Raw genomic sequence first — 18,460 nt, forward strand, 5'->3', positions numbered from 1 at the left:
AAAAATTAATTCTAAATGGAGATCTAAATGGGAAAAGTAAAAAAGTACAAGTTCTAGAAGACAATATAAAGTGATACCTTAATGATCTTTAGGTAAACAAACATTTCTAAATGAGGACATAGAAACCACTCACAATGAAGGAAAAGACTGGTAAACAGGACTTAATGAAAATTTAAAACTTCTGTTCATCAGAAAACGTCATTAAAAGGGTAAAATATGAAAGCTATAGATGGGGAGAACGTATTTGCAATACATAAAACCAACAAGAGACTCTCAACATGGAGCATTTAAAGAATGCTTACAAATCAAGGGGAAAAAGGAAACTGACTCCATTTTTTTAAAATAGCCAGACTTCTAATGGTATTTCACAAAAGAGAATATACAAGTGGTCAGTAAACATTTGCAAAGATACTTACACTTTAGTCATCAGGGAAATGCAAGTACATTCAGGATGAAATAACACACACACACACAACACACACACAGTAGAAGAGCTAAAATCAAGAAGATGGACAACTCCAAGTTTTGAAGAGGATATAGAATCACTAGAATCACTTGTGTATATTGGCTAAAGAATAAATTGGTACAACAACATTAGAAAACTGGTGACTTCTACTGAAACTAATCACATACATATCATCCTAAGACCCAGCAGTTTCACTCCTGGGTTCGTACCCAATAGAAAAATGCACATATGTGTAGTAAAAGATCTGTACAAGATTTTTCACAGTAACATTATTTGTAATAGCCTCAAACTAAAAACAATCTTAAAACTCCATCAACAGGATACTACATGAGGAGATACGTGAATTGTGGTGTATTCATACAATGAAATATTATACATCAATGAAAGTGAAAAAAACTATTGCTATACATAATGGTATCAATGAATCCCTCAAACATAATGTTAAAAGACGACAAAAAAGAGAATTGCAGTCAGATCTGTTAAAACATGATGTATGTGGTCCTAAAAATCACCACACTATACAAAATCATGCAATTAACACCATAGGACCTAAGGAAAAAAAACAAAGGGGCATAACACTCAAAAGCCTTGCCAGTAACACACAAAAGACAAAAAAAAAAAGACATTTAATCAAAGTAGTAACATGGTTTTACACATGTAAAATGGTTAAGAACTGTGATGATCCCTGGGTCGGAAAGATCCCTTGGAGTAGGAAATGGCAACCCACCCCACTGCTCTAGCCTGGGAAATCCCATGGACAGAGGAGACTGGTGGGCTACAGTCCATGGGGTCACAAAGAGTCAGAGACAACTGACTGACTGAGCGCACACGAACACACACACACACACACACACACACAAATGTTAAAACAAACAGTACTTTGGGTTTACAAAGATCTTAAGTTTGCTTATGGAAGTAGGTGTCAGAGGGGTGCAGCTTGCCAGTTATCACCCAGTGGGGGAAGGAGGGTCAGCTGACATTGGATGGAGTGTTGCGACAGTAGACAGGGTAGCTGGGCGTGGCTCGTAACAAGCTAGATGAACTGAGGTGGCTGTTAGAGCTGAGGTGTGTGCGGGTTGTGTATTCCTACTGGGCTCAGCCCAGCTTGGTGCAGTTTTCGGCATTCACCTAGTTTCTTGAGGACAACGCTGTGCATAAGCACACTAAATTGCATTATGCTCAAACTGTTCCCTAATGTATCAGTCAGGATGGAAATTTGCATTCCCAAAACAAGCATTATAGCAGAACTGATAGTATCTTATTCTTCTATTTAAATAAGGGTCAAACACAAACAAAAATAATCAGCGACATTACACATCAGGATGTTGTTTACCCTAGAGCGGCTTGTGACTAGGAGGGATCACAAGGAGAAACTTCTAGAGCACGAGGTATTGGCTAAACAGGTATCTTCAGTTTATAAAAATTCATCCTGCTTTAGTGTATGCTTAAGATTAATGCACTTTAATTTACGTATGGTATAGTTTTAAATAAACGTTCAAGAAAACTTTATAAATTGAAAGACAAAATCTACCCCTTTTAGGAAGGCTTCCTGGGCTTTTAGGGTAAGTACTGAAATTTTCCTGCCCCACTGGATAGACATCCATCTCCTCACAAAACACACTAGGGTACACTAATCATTGATACTCATGTCACATTTATATAGTTCTTTTCAGGCAGTGTTCAGTGGTTTATACGCATACCCTGAAGAATAACAAAGTAGGATTCCTAGATTATCAACTCCAGACAGATACTTTAGCAGAAACACCAGCATTTTCTTAGCAATGTGATGTTGTGAAACCAGCACAGAAGAAGGAGCTAGATGACATGGGTTCGAGTCTCAGCTCTGCCATTTTCTAGCTCAATGGGTTTGGCAAGTTACTTCATCTAAGTTCTAGTTTTCTCACCCACTGAATAAGTATAATTCAATCTGTATTACAGGACTGCAATGCAAATGGCAGTGCTTTGCAACATGTAAAGAGAGATACATACATAAGATCTCAACACAGTATTTTCTCTCGTGTTTAACTGAAATTTAGCTTAAGCCTCCTCTTTCCTTGTTGGTGTACATCAACGATGTTGTGGACACCAAAATTCCAAATAACAAGGGTGGCTGGCATTAGCCTTGATTTTTAATAACAGCCCCATATGGAATGAGGGGTTTCACAAAGCCATTTTGATGGTGATGGTAGTGAGGGAATCTCATGCTCTGATGGATTAATGTCTTCATCAGGAAAACACATGTCCACACAGCATTTGGAGGTATGTGCAGATCTAGAGGCATTGTAAAGCTTCATGCCCACCATGTTGGAGTCAATACTCACTTACCTGTGTTTAGAGAGAAAGGTTTTCATTACAGCTAACACTGCCCCCATTCCATTCACCCTGATCCCAGTTCATCCTTTTCCTAAGGCCCACCCCCCACCATCCTGTCTCCTAAATTTTGAGTTTGTTTTTCCTATCAAATCAAGCAAATTGAAGAGGGTACCAAAATCTGATATCTAAAAAATATGCCTCTAAATACAGATGCTGATTATTCGAATACGTTTGTTTGGATTGTCCACATCACTGGATATGTGAATGTCTCCTAGAGCTGCTGGGTTGTTAACTCCTTCCAGAATCTCCAAGCTCACTATAAATTCTACCCACTAAACTCAGTGGGAGAGGATCACACACAGAATAATGCTTGCTGCTTCTCAGCCATAGTACAACTCTTCCAGGCTTGAAGAGGAGGACACTGGAAGGGAAACTAGAAATTTCCCATATTGCTAACCAATGCGGGTATTAACAGGTCAAATGATGACAGTATTTTAAGGGTGACATAAACAGCATTTATTTGAGAATCATTAGGAGTGTTCATTAAGATAAAAATACATATCTGGCATGCTACCCTAAACCTCCTGAATCAGAATCTCTTACAGAAATCTCGGGGTCATGCATAATAAGCTTGTCTGGTGGTTCTGATGGGCAATGATGTTCTGAAACAACTGTGCCGGAGCTGGGCAAGAGAAAGGCTGACATCACACTGACTGACGATGACACAAGGGGAGCAATCTCATTAAGAAAGCTGTGTTAGACCAGGTCAACCTTGAAATCACTCCGCATTGTGTTAATAATGAGAAGTGCGGCAACCGGGCGTCAAACCTGCACTGAGCCACAGACAGGAGGCAGGAGAGAATGTCATATCTATTTAACACCGAGTAGTCACAGCAAATAAACAAAGCCAGAAAATGTCCTATACACCAGTCTGAGGACTTATCAGAAGGTGAGATGTGACCCACGTTTCCTACCATTTCAGCATGTCCCTGGTTACATATCAATCTCTACACTTTCCCTATATCCATGCATCCATCTGTTTGCCAGATGGATTGATAAAGAGTTATTTCCTCTGGAGAGCTTGGAAAAGTCACCTTATGCTAGGCAGTTGCAAAGCATAAGGACACCAGAAATACCAAACTAACATGAAAGTCAGGGACGAGAATGATTCCTGGACTTGAGCAGATGACCAATGAATCTTTTTTATTTTTTTGGATTTACAGAGTGAGCGAGGAAGGAGAAATCAGATAGCGTAGGATAAGAGGATGGAAGAAAAGGTAGATAGGCAAATGCATGGACTGATAAAGGGAGGATGGATGGACAGACAGAGGTTAGATGGATGAGCTGACAGATGTCTGGAGGAAAAGATAGGAGAATCGTGTCAGATCAACTATCTTTTATCTCTAAACTATTTTTAACAGGCTTATTGAAACATAATTGAAATACCACACAATTCACCCATGTAAAGTATATATATATTAATAATTCAATGGTTGTTCATATACTCATAGGAATCACCACAATCAATTACAGAACATTTCATCACCCCACAAAAGGAACCCCAAGCTCATTAGCCATCACCCTCCAAACTCCAATCCTCCTAGCCCTAACATATTTTTGTCTCTGTAGATTTGCTTATGCTGAACATGTCACATAAATGAAATCATACAATATGTGGTCCTTAACGACTGGCTTCTTTCACTTATAATAAAGTTTTCAAGATTCACCTATGTCATAGTATGAATCAGTACTCCCTTCCTTTTTATTGCTGAATAATATTCCACTGTATGGATACTGTTGTTGTTTAATCACTAAGTCATGTCTGACTCTTTGTGACCCCATGGACCATAGCCCACCAGGCTCCTCTGTCCATGGTATTCTCCAGGCAAGAATACTGGAGTGGGTTGCCATTCCCTTCTCCAGGGGATCTTCCTGACCCAGGGATCGAACCCATGTCTCCTGCGTTGGCAGCCAGATTCTTTACCAGTGAGTCACCTGGGGAGCCCTCCACTCTATGGATATACCACATCTTATTTATCTGTTCATCAATAGACATACAGGCTGTTTTTACTTTTTTGGCTATTGTCAATAATTTGCTATGAGCATTCATGTACAAAGTTTTTGGTGTGGGTATATACCTAGGATTAAATTGCTGAGCCATATGGTTATTCTATGTTTAACTTTTTAAAGTCCTACTTATTATTTTAAAATTTTTTACTTACTTTTATTTTTTGGCTGCACTGTGTGGTATGTAGGCTCTTAGTTCCCCAACTAGGGACTGAACCCACACCCTCTGCAGTAGAAGCACAGAATTTTAACTGCTGGACCGCTAGGGAAGTCCCCATGCTGAACTTTTTGAAGAACTGCCAGACTATACTCCAGAGCATTTGTTTTCTACTTTATATTCCCACAGGCAGTGTATGAGGGTTTGGATATTTCTACATCCTCTCCAACACTTATTTTCCATTTTTTAATCTGTTATTACAGCCATCTTAGTGGTATCTCAGTGTGGTTTTAATTTGCATTTTACTGATGGTTAATGATTTTGAATATCTTGTCATGTGCTTGTTGGGTGTCTGAATATCTTCTTTGGATAAATGTCTAATCACCTTTGTCATTTTTAAATTGCTATATGTCATTTTACTATTGAGTTATAATAATTCTTTATATATTCTTGACACAAATTCTTTATCAGATATATGGTTTGCAAATTTTTCTCATATTTTGGTTGCATTTTCACTTTCTTGATGTCCTTTCAATCACAAAAGTTTTTTATTTTGATGATGTCCAATTGATCTATTTTTTTATTCTGTTGCTTGTGTTTTTGGTGTCATATCAAAGAGACCATTGGCTAATCCAAGGTCACAAATATTGATCCCTATACTTTCTTGCAAGTTTTATAGTTTTTGCTCTTACAATTTAGGTCTTTGATGCGTTTTGAGTTAATTTTTATATACGGGATGAGGTAAGAGTCCAACTACATTCTTTTGCATGTGGATATTCTCCAAAATATTTTTGATAGAAGAATAAGGGGCCATGTGAGCAGAACGATGTTAATAATATTACCAATATTACTTCAGGAGCAAAGGTAAAGAAACAGAGGGTAAGTGTGTACTGGCCATTCTTTCTCCAAAATTCAGAAATGAATCTATGTGAGCTACAAAAGGGCTTCCCTGGTGGCTCAGCTGGTATAGAATCCACCTGCAATGCAGGAGACCTGGATTCGATCTCTGGGTTGGGAAGATCCCCTGGAGAAGTGAAAGGCTACCCACTCCAGTATTCTGGCCTGAAGAATTTCATGGACTGTATAGTCCATAGGGTCACAAAGAGTCAGACACAACTGAACGGCTTTCACTTACAACCAGGAGGAACTACAAAAACAGTGGATAGACCTCGAGTATTTCTGTCCTTGACTCAGGGGCCAAAACTACTAAACTGCACAAACATGAAGACTTAGTGACTCCCTAAAATCTTCTGTGGAAGAATTCTGAAGGTCCCTTCTTCCGTCTCTCCTGTCCTCTGACACCAGGAGCCCTTGTCATTCATCACGTGGCTGGCCCTCCTGATCCTAGTACTGCTTTCCTCCAAATCAGTCCCCACATTACCTCTACAATCTTTCAGAAATGAGATCTGTGCCACACTCTGGCCAAAGTCTCCCTGGGACCCAACCCTATTTGCAACCTATTAAGGATGAAGCCCATGCTCCACAGCATGGCAGGCATGGCCTTCATTACCTTGCTTTCCAGCTACCTTCCTGGTGTTCCCTGGTGCAATCAGCCTATTCCCTGACATCAAGCTTCTCGTCCTCTCATGCTGTGATCCTAAGATGCTTGCAGTTTCCCGGATGTGCAATATTATGCTTCTATGCCTTTGGATAAGCTGTGCCCATCCCCCAAGTCTGATACTTACTCATCCCGTTAAGCCCAACTCTATGGTGAATTTCTCACCCAGAAGATAAAGTTAACCATTTGTCTCTCTGTCTCCAAAGCACTCTTTCCCTAAGCATTATGTCCCAAAGCACTGTGAAATATTTTGCCATATTTGGTTTTCACTGTATCCCAAGCATCCAGCACAAAGACCAGAAGGAATACAGGAAGGCCCTTTCCTTAAAGTAATTTTCTCTGTTAAAAACAAACAAACAAACAAAAAAAACAAAAAAAAAAACCTTAGCCTAGGGACTTCCCTACTAGTCCAGTGGTTAAGATTCCATGCTCCCAGTGCAGGGGACCTGGGTTCGATCTCTAGAACCCAGGTGCTGCAACTGAGAGCATGGATGATGCAATGAAAGATCCCACATGCTGCAACTAAAGACCAGGCACAGCCAAAATTTAAAAAAAATTAATTAAAAAAAAAAATGATTTTAGCCTTATCCAGACTCATCTGCCCACTGTGCCTCTTTTTCCAGAATCAAATAGACAGAGACTCTTTTCACACATCTTATTTTCTTGCTATGCACTTTTGCTTCATTTAGTACGATCCTCCCCAGGATAGCATTTTTTTTTACAGCAAGGCAAAAAGTAGGACCCAACCCCTCCAGCCACCTTGTTGAGGCAGCCATGAAGAAAAGTAATCAAGAGGCAAGCTTCAAGGATGAGAAAGTAAGTGATAGGTAACTGCGGACACAAACAGAATGATAAAACTGGAGCAGAAAACCATTTTATTATAAGTTATCTGGTTTCTTCTAGCTCAGGAAACAATGAATTTCTGAGGAAAGACATGGCTCCAAAGACAGGTCTGTGTGACCACCATTTGTCTGTATCTGTCATTTGAAAGTCAGCCAAGTAATAGCACTCATTACATTATCTGACATCTTTTTGGTCTTCTGTGACTGACAGCCCTCAGGATACAAAAAACAAATGGCTCAAAGTCCTTCTCATATAGGAAACCTAACTTGGAACCAAGACAAATGAGAATGGTTCCGTTCACTCAATGCGGAGACAAACGTTGCAGAAAGGTAAATTCGGTTTATCAAGCAAAATTCCATGTTTTCATGTCATAAACCGGGTGGCTTGGCCTCCTCCAAGCAAGCCAGGGGCATCTTTCTAATAATCTCTGGGAAGAGTGCTATATCCCCTAGCTCAATCCTCAGTTACTTGCTTTCTGCTCCCCTTAAAAGTCAGAGTAAGTTATAGGTAACTCCCTTTGGTATATACCCTTGGCCCTGGAAGTCTTTTAACAGTGTGCATGTATGTTAAGTCACTTCAGACTCTTTGCGACCCCATGGACTGTAGCCCGCCACTCTCCTCTGTCCATGGGATCCTCCAGACGAGAATACTGGAGTGGGTTGCCATGCCCTCCTCCAGAGTATCTTCCCAAACCAGGGATCAAACCTGCATCTCTTACATCTCCTGCATTGGCAGGCGGGTTCTTGACCATTAGGGCCACCTGGGAAGCCCTTTCTAACCCTGGGAAGCCCTTTCTAACAGCAAAGGAACACAATCACCATTTAAAACAGAATATTCGATTTCCCTTTTATTTTACGGATAATCTTCTCAGTTTTTTTTTTTTTTTTCCTCCAAGGTCACATGAAAATGCCACCAGAAAAATAAATAAAAGTCCTGAGACGTGCTGCCGAGAGACCTAAATAGGGCTAAAATTAGCAGCTGCCTTCTTCTCTGGGCAAGAGCTGGCAGCAGCTGGACTGTGACAATACCCAGAGGAGAACAGCGGGGAGCAGAGAGGCGCTGCGGTCATGCTGCTAGGCTGGCACCGGGGGACACAGGCTTCGAGCCTGGGGCTGGCTGGATGCCAGGCAGCTCCTGAACAGAGCATTGGCCCTGTCCGCCTGCCCTGGAAGCCTCGATCCGCCAGCCTGACGCAGGGAGATATAGACTTCCAGACCGGCTATCTCTACCTGCTGCTTCCTGTATCAGCAACGCCATGGGTTGCGGACTTCCATATATATATCTTTTTGGAGGCACAATTCAACCATAGCACCTCCTTTGCCATACTAAGTAGGTTCCCTTGTAAAGAATACTCTACAGCAGCAGGAAATATGGCTGGGGGTGGGGTGGGGTAGGGGCAGCTGGTAGGCTGCAGGAATCCGTCACAGGGTCACCACAGAGAAAAATGGTCCAGATACGACTCAAATGCCTGTCGGCAGGAAGCTCTACCTCTCACACAATCCTGTGTGGAACCACACAGCTGCTCCCCAAACAGGATTCTGCCTTTTTTCTATCTTTAAGACAGTGACAAGTTTTTCTTCATAGTTTTCATTCTCATTTACTGAATATTCAGGGGAATACTTGACTGCTTTAGTTACACTCCAGGGAGAGGACCGCAGTGCCCAGCAAAATTCCTGAGGCCAGGGAAAGTTTGCCCGGATGGATTCCACTTTTTGATTTTTACTGCAAAGAAAAGAGCCACAACCAGCCCACGCTGCTGCCTTCTGCTGCATTTCCAGCACCGCACAACATAATACATCATGATCACAGGCTCTTCCAACAGCCATTCCCGAGACTGTTTGGTTTCTTTGGTAATCCAGACAGCACGCCCAAACAAAACCATCTTCTCCCTCTTGCTTTCTTGGTCTGAGCAAGGACGACAAGAAACAAAGGGCAAGCTAGTGCAATGCCTGAGTGAGCCACAAAGAGGCAAAACCAACACCCTGAGGGCTGGGGTCAGGAGAGCCAGAGTCCTTCACCACCTGAGCAGGTCAGGGCGAAACTACAGCAGTGCCTCCTTACATGCAGGAGACGTGTTCCAAGACCCCAGTGGATGCCCAGAACTGCAGGCAGTACTAAAGCTCGTGGATGCCTAAAACTGCAGACAGTACTAAACCTCATAGATGCTCTTTTCCCCTACGCATACACACCTGTGATAAAGTCAAATTTACAAAGTAGGCACTTAATTTACAGTAAGAGATAAATAACAACGGATAATAAAATACAGCAATTGTTAACAGTATACTGTAATAAAGGGCTTCCCCTTGTGGCTCAGCTGGTAAAGAATCAGCCTGCAATGCAGAGGACCTGGGTTCGATCCCTGGGTTGGGAAGATCCCCTGGAGAAGGGAAAGGCTACCCCCTCCAGTATTCTGGCCTGGAGAATTCCATGGACTGTATAGTCCATGGGGTCGCAAAGAGTTGGACACGACTGAGCGACTTTCATGTTCACTCACTGCAATAAAAGTTATGTCCATATGCTCTCTCTCTCTCTCTCTCAAAATATCTTATTGTAAAATTTAATGTTTTCCCCATTAAGCATCTGTAAGGTACCATGGCCATAACTTCTGTAGTTTGTGGTGCAACAGCAAAACTAGCATGAATTTCTTGTTCCTTTTCCATAATTTCACATGTAGAAAATTCATTCTTACTGTAGCTCTTCGCATCTCGGCATATGATTTTTTTTTTCCCCTATTAAGTCAAAACCTTCCACCTTTTCACTTAAAGCACTTACTGCTTTCTCCTTGGCATAGCTAAATTGCCAGCATCACTACTCTTGCGCTTCAGAACCAGTATTAAGTAAAAGGAGGGTTACTTGAACAGAGCACTGTAACACAGAGAGCTGACCTGGGGACAGCTAAGTGATTAGTAGGGACAAGCTCTGCAAAGGGATGATTCATGTCCCGGGTGGGACGGAGCATGGCGGCAAGAGACATCACCACACTAACTTCAAACAGCGTGCAATGTAAAACTTAAGAATCGCTCATTTTTGGAATTTTCCATTTAATATTTTCAGATCACAGTTGCCAACAAGCAACTGAGGAAAGTGAAACCGAGGATAAAGGGGGATGGCTTTACTTGCAGAGAGATGCAGACCAGCTAGGGGCCACCCATCTAGGGGTCAGGGGGCTGGTCTATCAGCTCCAGAAACTGGAGGTCTGGTCTCTTCCCCCGCCCCCACACTGATAACTATCAGAAACAGAACAAGCCAGGCACCCGGGACTTTGTCTCCAACAGTGACACTTGGGGATGTTCTGTGATGAAAATGGGGGTCTCCTGTTATACTTTAGGCCTCACAGAGAGGCCACAGTGGTATAATGTAAAGCTATGGGATTTAGAGTCAAAAGGCTTCTGATTCACCTGGTTCCTCAGCTTCTGAGCTGCGTAACTATGACCAAGTTTCCTGACCTCTCTGAGCCTCAGTTATTAGTAATACTGGGATGATGTCTGCCTAAGCTATCTCACAGGGGGTTGCAGAAAAACCAACTGAACTAGTGCCCTGGAAATTACTTAACAAACAGTAAAGAACTAAAATAGTAATAATGGACACTACTAAGAACCATTAAATCATACAGAGTCAGAGAACTCAGGAAACTCTAAATAGCCTAGGCATCTATGCAAAGGAAAGCAAAGGAAAACTTGGTTAGTAGCTGGGGCTCTGGCCCCACACCCTATGTGGACTCCAGGCTGAACCACTGGGAAGCTCCTTTAAGTCAGATCAGCTTGAATGTCTCAATGTCCCAGACTTTAACAGTATGGACCCCTCCCTATCTGTCTCACACACACACATGTCACCAATTATTTCACAGAAAGACGCAGAACTCCCAGGCCCACTCCTGCCCTTCCCCAACCAAAACAACCAAAGGGTCCAAGTGACCACATAGGAGGCAGAGAAAGTCTCTGCAGGGAGAAGAGGGAGAGAATCTGGAAAGAGGCCGAGGGGAGAGATGACAAATTGGGATCATTTAAATGACCATGCTCTTGTGTCAGCTCTTCTGCGCCTCTTATTAATTGCTTAATAAGCAATTAAGATGGATTGCAAACCATGTCAATCAGTCCTTCCCGCCTACTTGTGTCAACACCCTTCACAATATGATTTCACAGTTCTTCCTATGAGGAGATGAAATCTATTTCCTCTCTCCTTGAGTCTGGGCTAGTATACCACACACTTTGGCCAAAGGATGCAGCAAGACTGATTACGGTTCTGGGCCTGAAAAGCTCTGCACGCTGTCTGCCCCCTCTCTTGAACCACTATGACTGCCGCATGAACAGGCCAGGACAGGTCTGCTGAAGGGTCAGAAATCAACATAGAGAAGACCTGACTCAGCCAGTTCATCCCAGCAAAGGCCCTAGAGACACGACAGCCCAGCTAAGATCAGCAAATCCAATGCAACCACAGGTGACCCACAGATGGATGCATGCAGCTGTCCTAGATAAGCCAGACTCCAGCTGGCAGAGATCTGTGCGTTATATAAATGCTTGTTCTTTTAAGCCACTAAGTTTTGGGGTGGTTTTGTTATGTAGCAGTGGTTAACTGATACATGCTAACCTCAACCACTGTCTAGCTCATATTAACACTTCTTTTCCTTTGGGCTTGAATAAAGATGATGAGGTGGGACTCAAAAGACAAAGTGACCTTCTTTCCCTTAAGAGCAGCAGCCTTCAAACTGCGAATGCATACAACAACATGGAAAACTTTGGAAGAATGAATTTCCAGATCCTAAAAATTAATCTGAGGCTAAGTTTCTCCTTGCCCTTCTCCTCCTTCTCTCCCTCTCAGACACACACACACACACACACACACACACACACACACACACACACGGCTTTCATTTCACTTTACAAAAAAAAAAAAAAAAACACACAAAAAAAACAAAGGAGAAGCCTCTTGCCCATTCTTCTTATTCAGGATATTGCTCTAGGATGTAAAACCCTTAAGGGAATCAGTACAACACTTTGAGAAGCTATTTGACCACATCTACGAAAGCTGAATATATGCACACCCACTGACATGGCAGTCCCTCTCCAGTTATAAACCCAGCAAGAATGCACACAGATCTTCACCACGTCATATATATGACAGTCCATAGGACCTTACCGCTATCATGTTCAACAACAGTAAAATGGATAAACTGTGGCATGTTCACACAATGAAACACTTTATAGTAGTAACAAGCAGGGGAAAAAATCTATAACCACACTCCAAAATATGGATGAATCTCTCAACATGATATTGAGCAAAAAAAAAGTGAGACAAAAAAGAATACATATTATGTAATTCCCTCTCCTTGTAGAATCACATAATATATGTGTATGTGCATTAAACAAACAAACCAGCTACTCAAGAAAGCTATGCATTTAGATGTCAGAATAAGGCAAGGCAGTAACTGGCAGGGGTCATGAGAAGCATCCTTTAGGCGCTGGATATATGTGTGTGTTTGCCTAGAGAAAATTCTTAAGATATTAGCACTTTGCTAGGCTATATGGAAATGAAAAGCCACTCCAGTGTTCTTGCCTGGAGAATCCCAGGGATTGGGGAGCCTGGTGGGCTGCCGTCTCTGGGGTCGTACCGAGTCGGACACGACTGAAGCAACTTAGCAGCAGCAGCAGCATGCTATGTTTTAAATCAAAAGCTTTACAATAGTGGAACAAACTAAAGCAACAATTAGATAATTCCTTTAATCAAATAACCATAAATCCCTACTTCATCCATTTCAAGAGAAATTTTACTTTTTATGTTTAATATTTATCAAAAGTATCACCTTTGAGTTATGCATTAATAAGAACTGTAAAGACAATTCAACCCAGGAGAAAAATGTTTCTATTTTATGGTGATAGAAAAACAAGCAAAATCAACGCTACAGAGAAGTATGATAGTTGAATAAGAAAATAACTGAGATAAGACAAAATTGTACCAAAGAAATTAAATAGAAATATGATATCAAGGAAATACTGTGAAAGAAGGGCTTGCTTATTTATATTTTTAAAAGGATGATGGTCAGTATTAAATCACTAAGTTATTTATAATTTATATTATTTAGAGCTATCAGTTTTGCATTTAAACATCAGCATTTATAATATGACAAAAATTAGGTCTTTTATAGTTATTTAAATTTACAATAGAAAAAGTTAGGTGCCTACTTTAAAAGTCACAGTGGGGTATGTAGCTCCTCAAAGTTACTTTATTAGGATGAATATAAGCAAAAATAAATTATACCAAAAAGTGATTCAGTATAAAACAATCTCCCCAGATACCCTTCCCTTAAGGACCTGTACCCCTTCATGGATCACTGCCTTGTTCTGGTGAAAGGGCTTGTGTAACTCAGTGAAGGTGTGAGCCAGGCTGCGCAGGGCCACTGACGATGGGCAGGTCATGGTGGAGAGTTCTGACAAAATGTGATCCACCAGAGGAGGGACTGGCAAACCAGTCCAGATTACTTGCCCTGAGAACCCTGTGAACTGTACAAAGAGGCAAAAAATATGTGACACCGAAAGATGAGTTCCCCAGATCAGAAGGTGTCCAATATGCAGCTGGGGAAGAGCAATGGACAGATACTAACGGCTCCAGAAAGGAGGAAGCAGCTGGGTCAAAGCAGGAGCGGCGTTCGGTTGTGGATGTGTCTGGTGATGAAAGTAAAATCCAATGCTGTAAACAACAGTATTGCATAGGAACCTGGAATGTCAGCTCCATGGATCAAGGTAAACTGGACATGGTTAAGCAGGAGATGGCAAGAGTAAACATCAACATCATAAGAATCAGTGAACTAAAATGGACAGGAATGAGTGAATTTAATTCAGATGACCATTAGATCTACTACCGTGGGCAAGAATCCCTTAGAAGAAATGGAATAGCCCTCATAAGCAACAAATGAGTCCAAAACGCAGTACTTGGGTGCAGCCTCAAAAGTGACAGAATGATCTCGGTTCATTTTCAAGGCAAACCATTCAACACCATAGTAATCCAAGTTTATCCCCCAACCACTAATGCCAAAGAAGCTGAAGTTGATCAGTTCTATGAAGACCTAGAAGACCTTCTAGAACTAACACCAAAAAAAAAAAAATGTTCTATTCATCACAGGGGATTGGAATGCAAGAGCAGGAAGTCAAGGGATACCTGGAGTGACTGGCAAGTTTGGCCTTGAAATACAAAACGAAGCAGAGCAAAGGCTAATAAAATTCTGCCAAGAGAACACGCTGGTCATAGCAAACACCCTCTTCCAACAACACAAGAGACGACTTTACACATGGACAATAGCAAATGGTTAATACTGAAATGAGACTGATTACATTCTTTGTAGCCAAAGATGGGGATACTATGGACAGAGGTTCATAACATTGTACAGGAGGAGCAAACAAAATCATCCCAAGGAAAAAGAAATGCACGAAGGCAAAGTGGTTGTCTGAGGAGGCTTTACTAATAGCTGAGGAAAGAAGAAAAGTGAAAAGCAAGGAAGAGAGGGAAAGGTACACCCACAATTAAATGCAGAGTCCCAGAGAGTAGCAAGGAGAGACAGAAGGACTTTTCAATGAACAATGCAATGAAACAGAGGAATATGACAGAAAGGGAGAGACTAGAAATCTCAAGAAAATTGGAAATATCAAAGGAACGTTTCATCCAAAGATGGGCACAATAAAGGACAGAAATGGTGCAGATACAACAGAAGCAGAAGAGATCAAGAAGAGACGGCAAGAATACACAGAAGAACTGTACAAAAAAGATCTTGATGACCCAAATAACCACGATGGTGCGGTCTCTGTACACTCACAGAGTCAGACATTCTGGAGTGTGAAGTCAAGTGGGCCTTAGGAAGCACTGCAGCCAATAAAGCTAGTGGAGGTGACAGAATCCCAGAAGGCTATTTAAAATCCTAAAACACGATACTATTAAAGTGCTGCACTCAATATGTCAGCAAATTTGGAAAACCCAGCAGTGGCCACAGGACTGGAAAAGGTCAACTCTAATCCCAATTCCTAAGAAGGGCAGTACTAAAGAATGTTCAAACCACTGGACAATTGGAGTCATCTCCCATGCTAGTAAGGTTACACTCAAATCCTTCAAGCTAGGCTTCAGCATTATGTGAACTGAGAACTTCCAGATGTTCAAGCTGGGTTTAGAAAAGGCAGAGGAACCAGAGAACAAATTGTCAACATTCGCTGGATCATAGAGAAAGCATGGGAATTCCAGAGAAACATATACCCGTTTCATTGACTATGCTAAAGCCTTTGACTGTGTGGCTCACAACAAACTGTGGAAAATTCTTCAAGAGATGGGAAGACTAGATCATCTTACCTGTCTCCTGAGAAACCTGTATGTGCGTCAAGAAGCAACAGTTAGAACCTTGTATGGAACAATTGACTGGTTCAGTATTGAGAAAGCAGTACAACAAGGCTGTATATTATCACCCAGTTTATTTAACTTATATGCAGAGTACATCATGTTAAATGCCAGACTTCATGAGTTACAAGCTGGAATCAAGACTGTCAGGAGAAAGAGCAACACCTTTAGATATGCAGATGATACCACTCTAATGGCAGAAAGCAAAGAGGAACTGAAGAGCCTCGTGATGAGGGTGAAGGACGAGAGTGAACAAGCCAGCTTAAAACTCAATGTTAAAAAGAAAAAAACTAAGATCATGGCATCTGGTCCCATCACTTCATGGCAAATAGAAGGGGGAAAGGTGGAAGCAGGGACGGATTTCCTCTTCTTGCATTCTGAAATCACTGCAGATGGTGACTGCAGCCATGAAATTAGAAGACGACTGCTTCTTGGCAGGAAGGTTATGACAAACCTAGACAGTATGTTAAAAAGAGACATTACTTTGCTGGCAAAGCTCCATATAGTCAAAGCTATGGTTTTCCCAGTAGTCATGCATGGATGTGAGAGCTGGACCATGAAGAAGGCACAGCACCAAAGAATTGATGCTTTCCAACTGTGGTGCTGGAGAAGTCTCTTAAGAGTCCCACAGACAGCAAGGAGATCAAACAAATCAATCTTAAAGGAAATCAACCCTGAATATTCATTGGAAGGACTGATGTTAAAGCTGGAGCTCCAATACTTTGGCCACCTGATGCAAAGAGCCAACTCATTTGAAAAGATGCTGGGAAAGACTGAAGGCAGGAGGAGAAGGGGATGACAGAGGATGAGATGGTTGGATGGCATCACTGACTCAATGGACATGAAGTTGGGCAAAACTCCAGGAGATGGTGAGAGACAGGGAAGCCTGGGGTGCTGTAGTCCATGGGGTCGCAAAGAGTTGGACACAACTTGGGGACAGAACAACAATCACAACAAAGCCCTGTGATAGTGGTGTATGCCACCTGCATTATCTCATTAAGCTACATTAGTCATATGCTTCTGGTTACAAGTTACAGAAACCTAACCAAACTGAATTGTCAATAAGTGAAGGATCTGAGATTTAACTCTACTTGCAACAAATTAGCCTCCCAGTTTCATGCATGTCAGCAGAAGACATGAGACTACTGGGACAGAGATGAAAGACTTTATCCCTCAGTAATAACAGTAGCCAGAGCATCTGTGCCATTTCCCTGAGCTCCAGATGCCACAATGCAACGTCAAGAGGGCCAGGTGATACCTGCATATGCAGAGGCTCATATTATAGGAGATTAATCCCAGCCATAGGAATCTAAATATTTTATAATGGGCAGTAAGTCCCGCCTGACCTCTGCCCCAGAGGGAGATTATTTTTATTCACTGGACAGTAATCAAATACCGTCTACTTCAGAGGAAGACACTCTCTCCATTTTCCAAAGATACTTGCTATACAAATATTCGTGGAAAGAAAGCCTGGAACAGAAGCAATCAGTATATCTGAGGATAAGACATGCAGAAACACAGAAGAGCCTTGGAGAATTGTCTCCCAACATGAAATGAGTGAAGAAGAAGAAACAACAGCTTTTGAAATTGAAAAGTAGGTATATGGGTTGGCTTCAAGAACTCCTGGCTGTAGGGTGCTTAAGAGTATGTTGCAGTGGCTTGTCTCTGAATATGATCTCTGAAACAGTTTCCAACGATCAGTTCTGCTGTCCCCAAAGTCGGCTTCCTTCTCTACTTGGCTCTCCCTTGATGGCAGCAAGAGGGCCCCCAACAGCTCCAGCCCAATATCCTGACTGCTCTGCAACAAAAGAAAGAGAGCTTCTCCTTCCTGACAATTTCCAACAAAAACTCAAACTGCACCACATGGGGAGACGGACCATATGGATGGGCCAGTCCGGCTCACGTGGTAACCCCTAGATCTCAGATTGACGCAGACTGAGAGTGAGGTGAGAACGGTTTGGTCCCAAAGAGGGGGGAGCAAATGCTGAGCAAGTAAAACTCTTCCCTACACTGCTTTTCCCTACACTGCTCTCTAAATGCCCTTAAGACAACAAATCTCACATGTGCACTTCTGTGAAATTAAGCATCGTTTCTTTCTACAGGCAGAGTCATATTTTATGACTAGCAGCATATCCAAATTGCTATTTTATAATCAAATTTCCTGAGAAAGAAGCTACTGCCATGGTGCCGCAAAAGAGATGTTCTGTGAAATAGCAACTGTTACTGGATCGTGCTGTGGCAGGCGAAGGGACAGCTCCTCCAAGGAAGGCCACGTCTCAAACCCTGGAACTCATGTGAGTTAGCTTACTGGGCTTCGCAGGGACACTGCAGGTGTGATCACGTGATGGATCCTGAAATGGGGAAATCATCCTAGATTATCCAGGTGGAGTTCATAATCACAAGGGTCCTTTTGGAAGAGACACAGGAGGAGTCAGATGGCAGGTGCTGAGGTGAGAGCAGCAGAAAGGATGCAGAGAAGATCTGAAGACGCTACACACCTGACCGCGCAGCAGCAGCAGCACAGGAAGCAAGGGCTGCAGCTGGCCTCCAGCGCTCAAGCAGTGAAACTCTCCTCTCGCGCTTCCAGAGGAACCCGTCTTGCCAACGCCTTGACTTTAGCACAGCAAGCCTGATCTCAGACTTCCGGTCTCCAGAACGCGCATGCGTGCTAAGTGACTTCAGT

At 42.2% G+C, this 18,460-nt stretch overlaps 1 protein-coding gene across 19 annotated transcripts in view; it reads right to left on the reverse strand.

Annotated features, from left to right (window-relative positions):
- Positions 1 to 18,460, reverse strand: part of HHAT (hedgehog acyltransferase) — a 354,036-nt gene that overhangs the window by 33,067 nt on the left and 302,509 nt on the right. Inside the window, exon 13 of one of the 19 annotated variants that reach the window (XM_055583069.1) lies at positions 15,823 to 16,231. The exons of the other annotated variants lie outside the window; for them this stretch is intronic. Within the exon in view, the coding sequence (XP_055439044.1) occupies positions 16,221 to 16,231 (11 nt within the window). The 3' untranslated portion in view covers positions 15,823 to 16,220. Of the gene's footprint in view, positions 1 to 15,822; positions 16,232 to 18,460 lie in introns of those variants that run through there. 19 annotated transcript variants of the gene reach the window in all.

Source organism: Bubalus kerabau, chromosome 5 (genome assembly GCF_029407905.1).
Source record: "Bubalus kerabau isolate K-KA32 ecotype Philippines breed swamp buffalo chromosome 5, PCC_UOA_SB_1v2, whole genome shotgun sequence".
Lineage (NCBI taxonomy): Eukaryota > Metazoa > Chordata > Mammalia > Artiodactyla > Bovidae > Bubalus > Bubalus kerabau.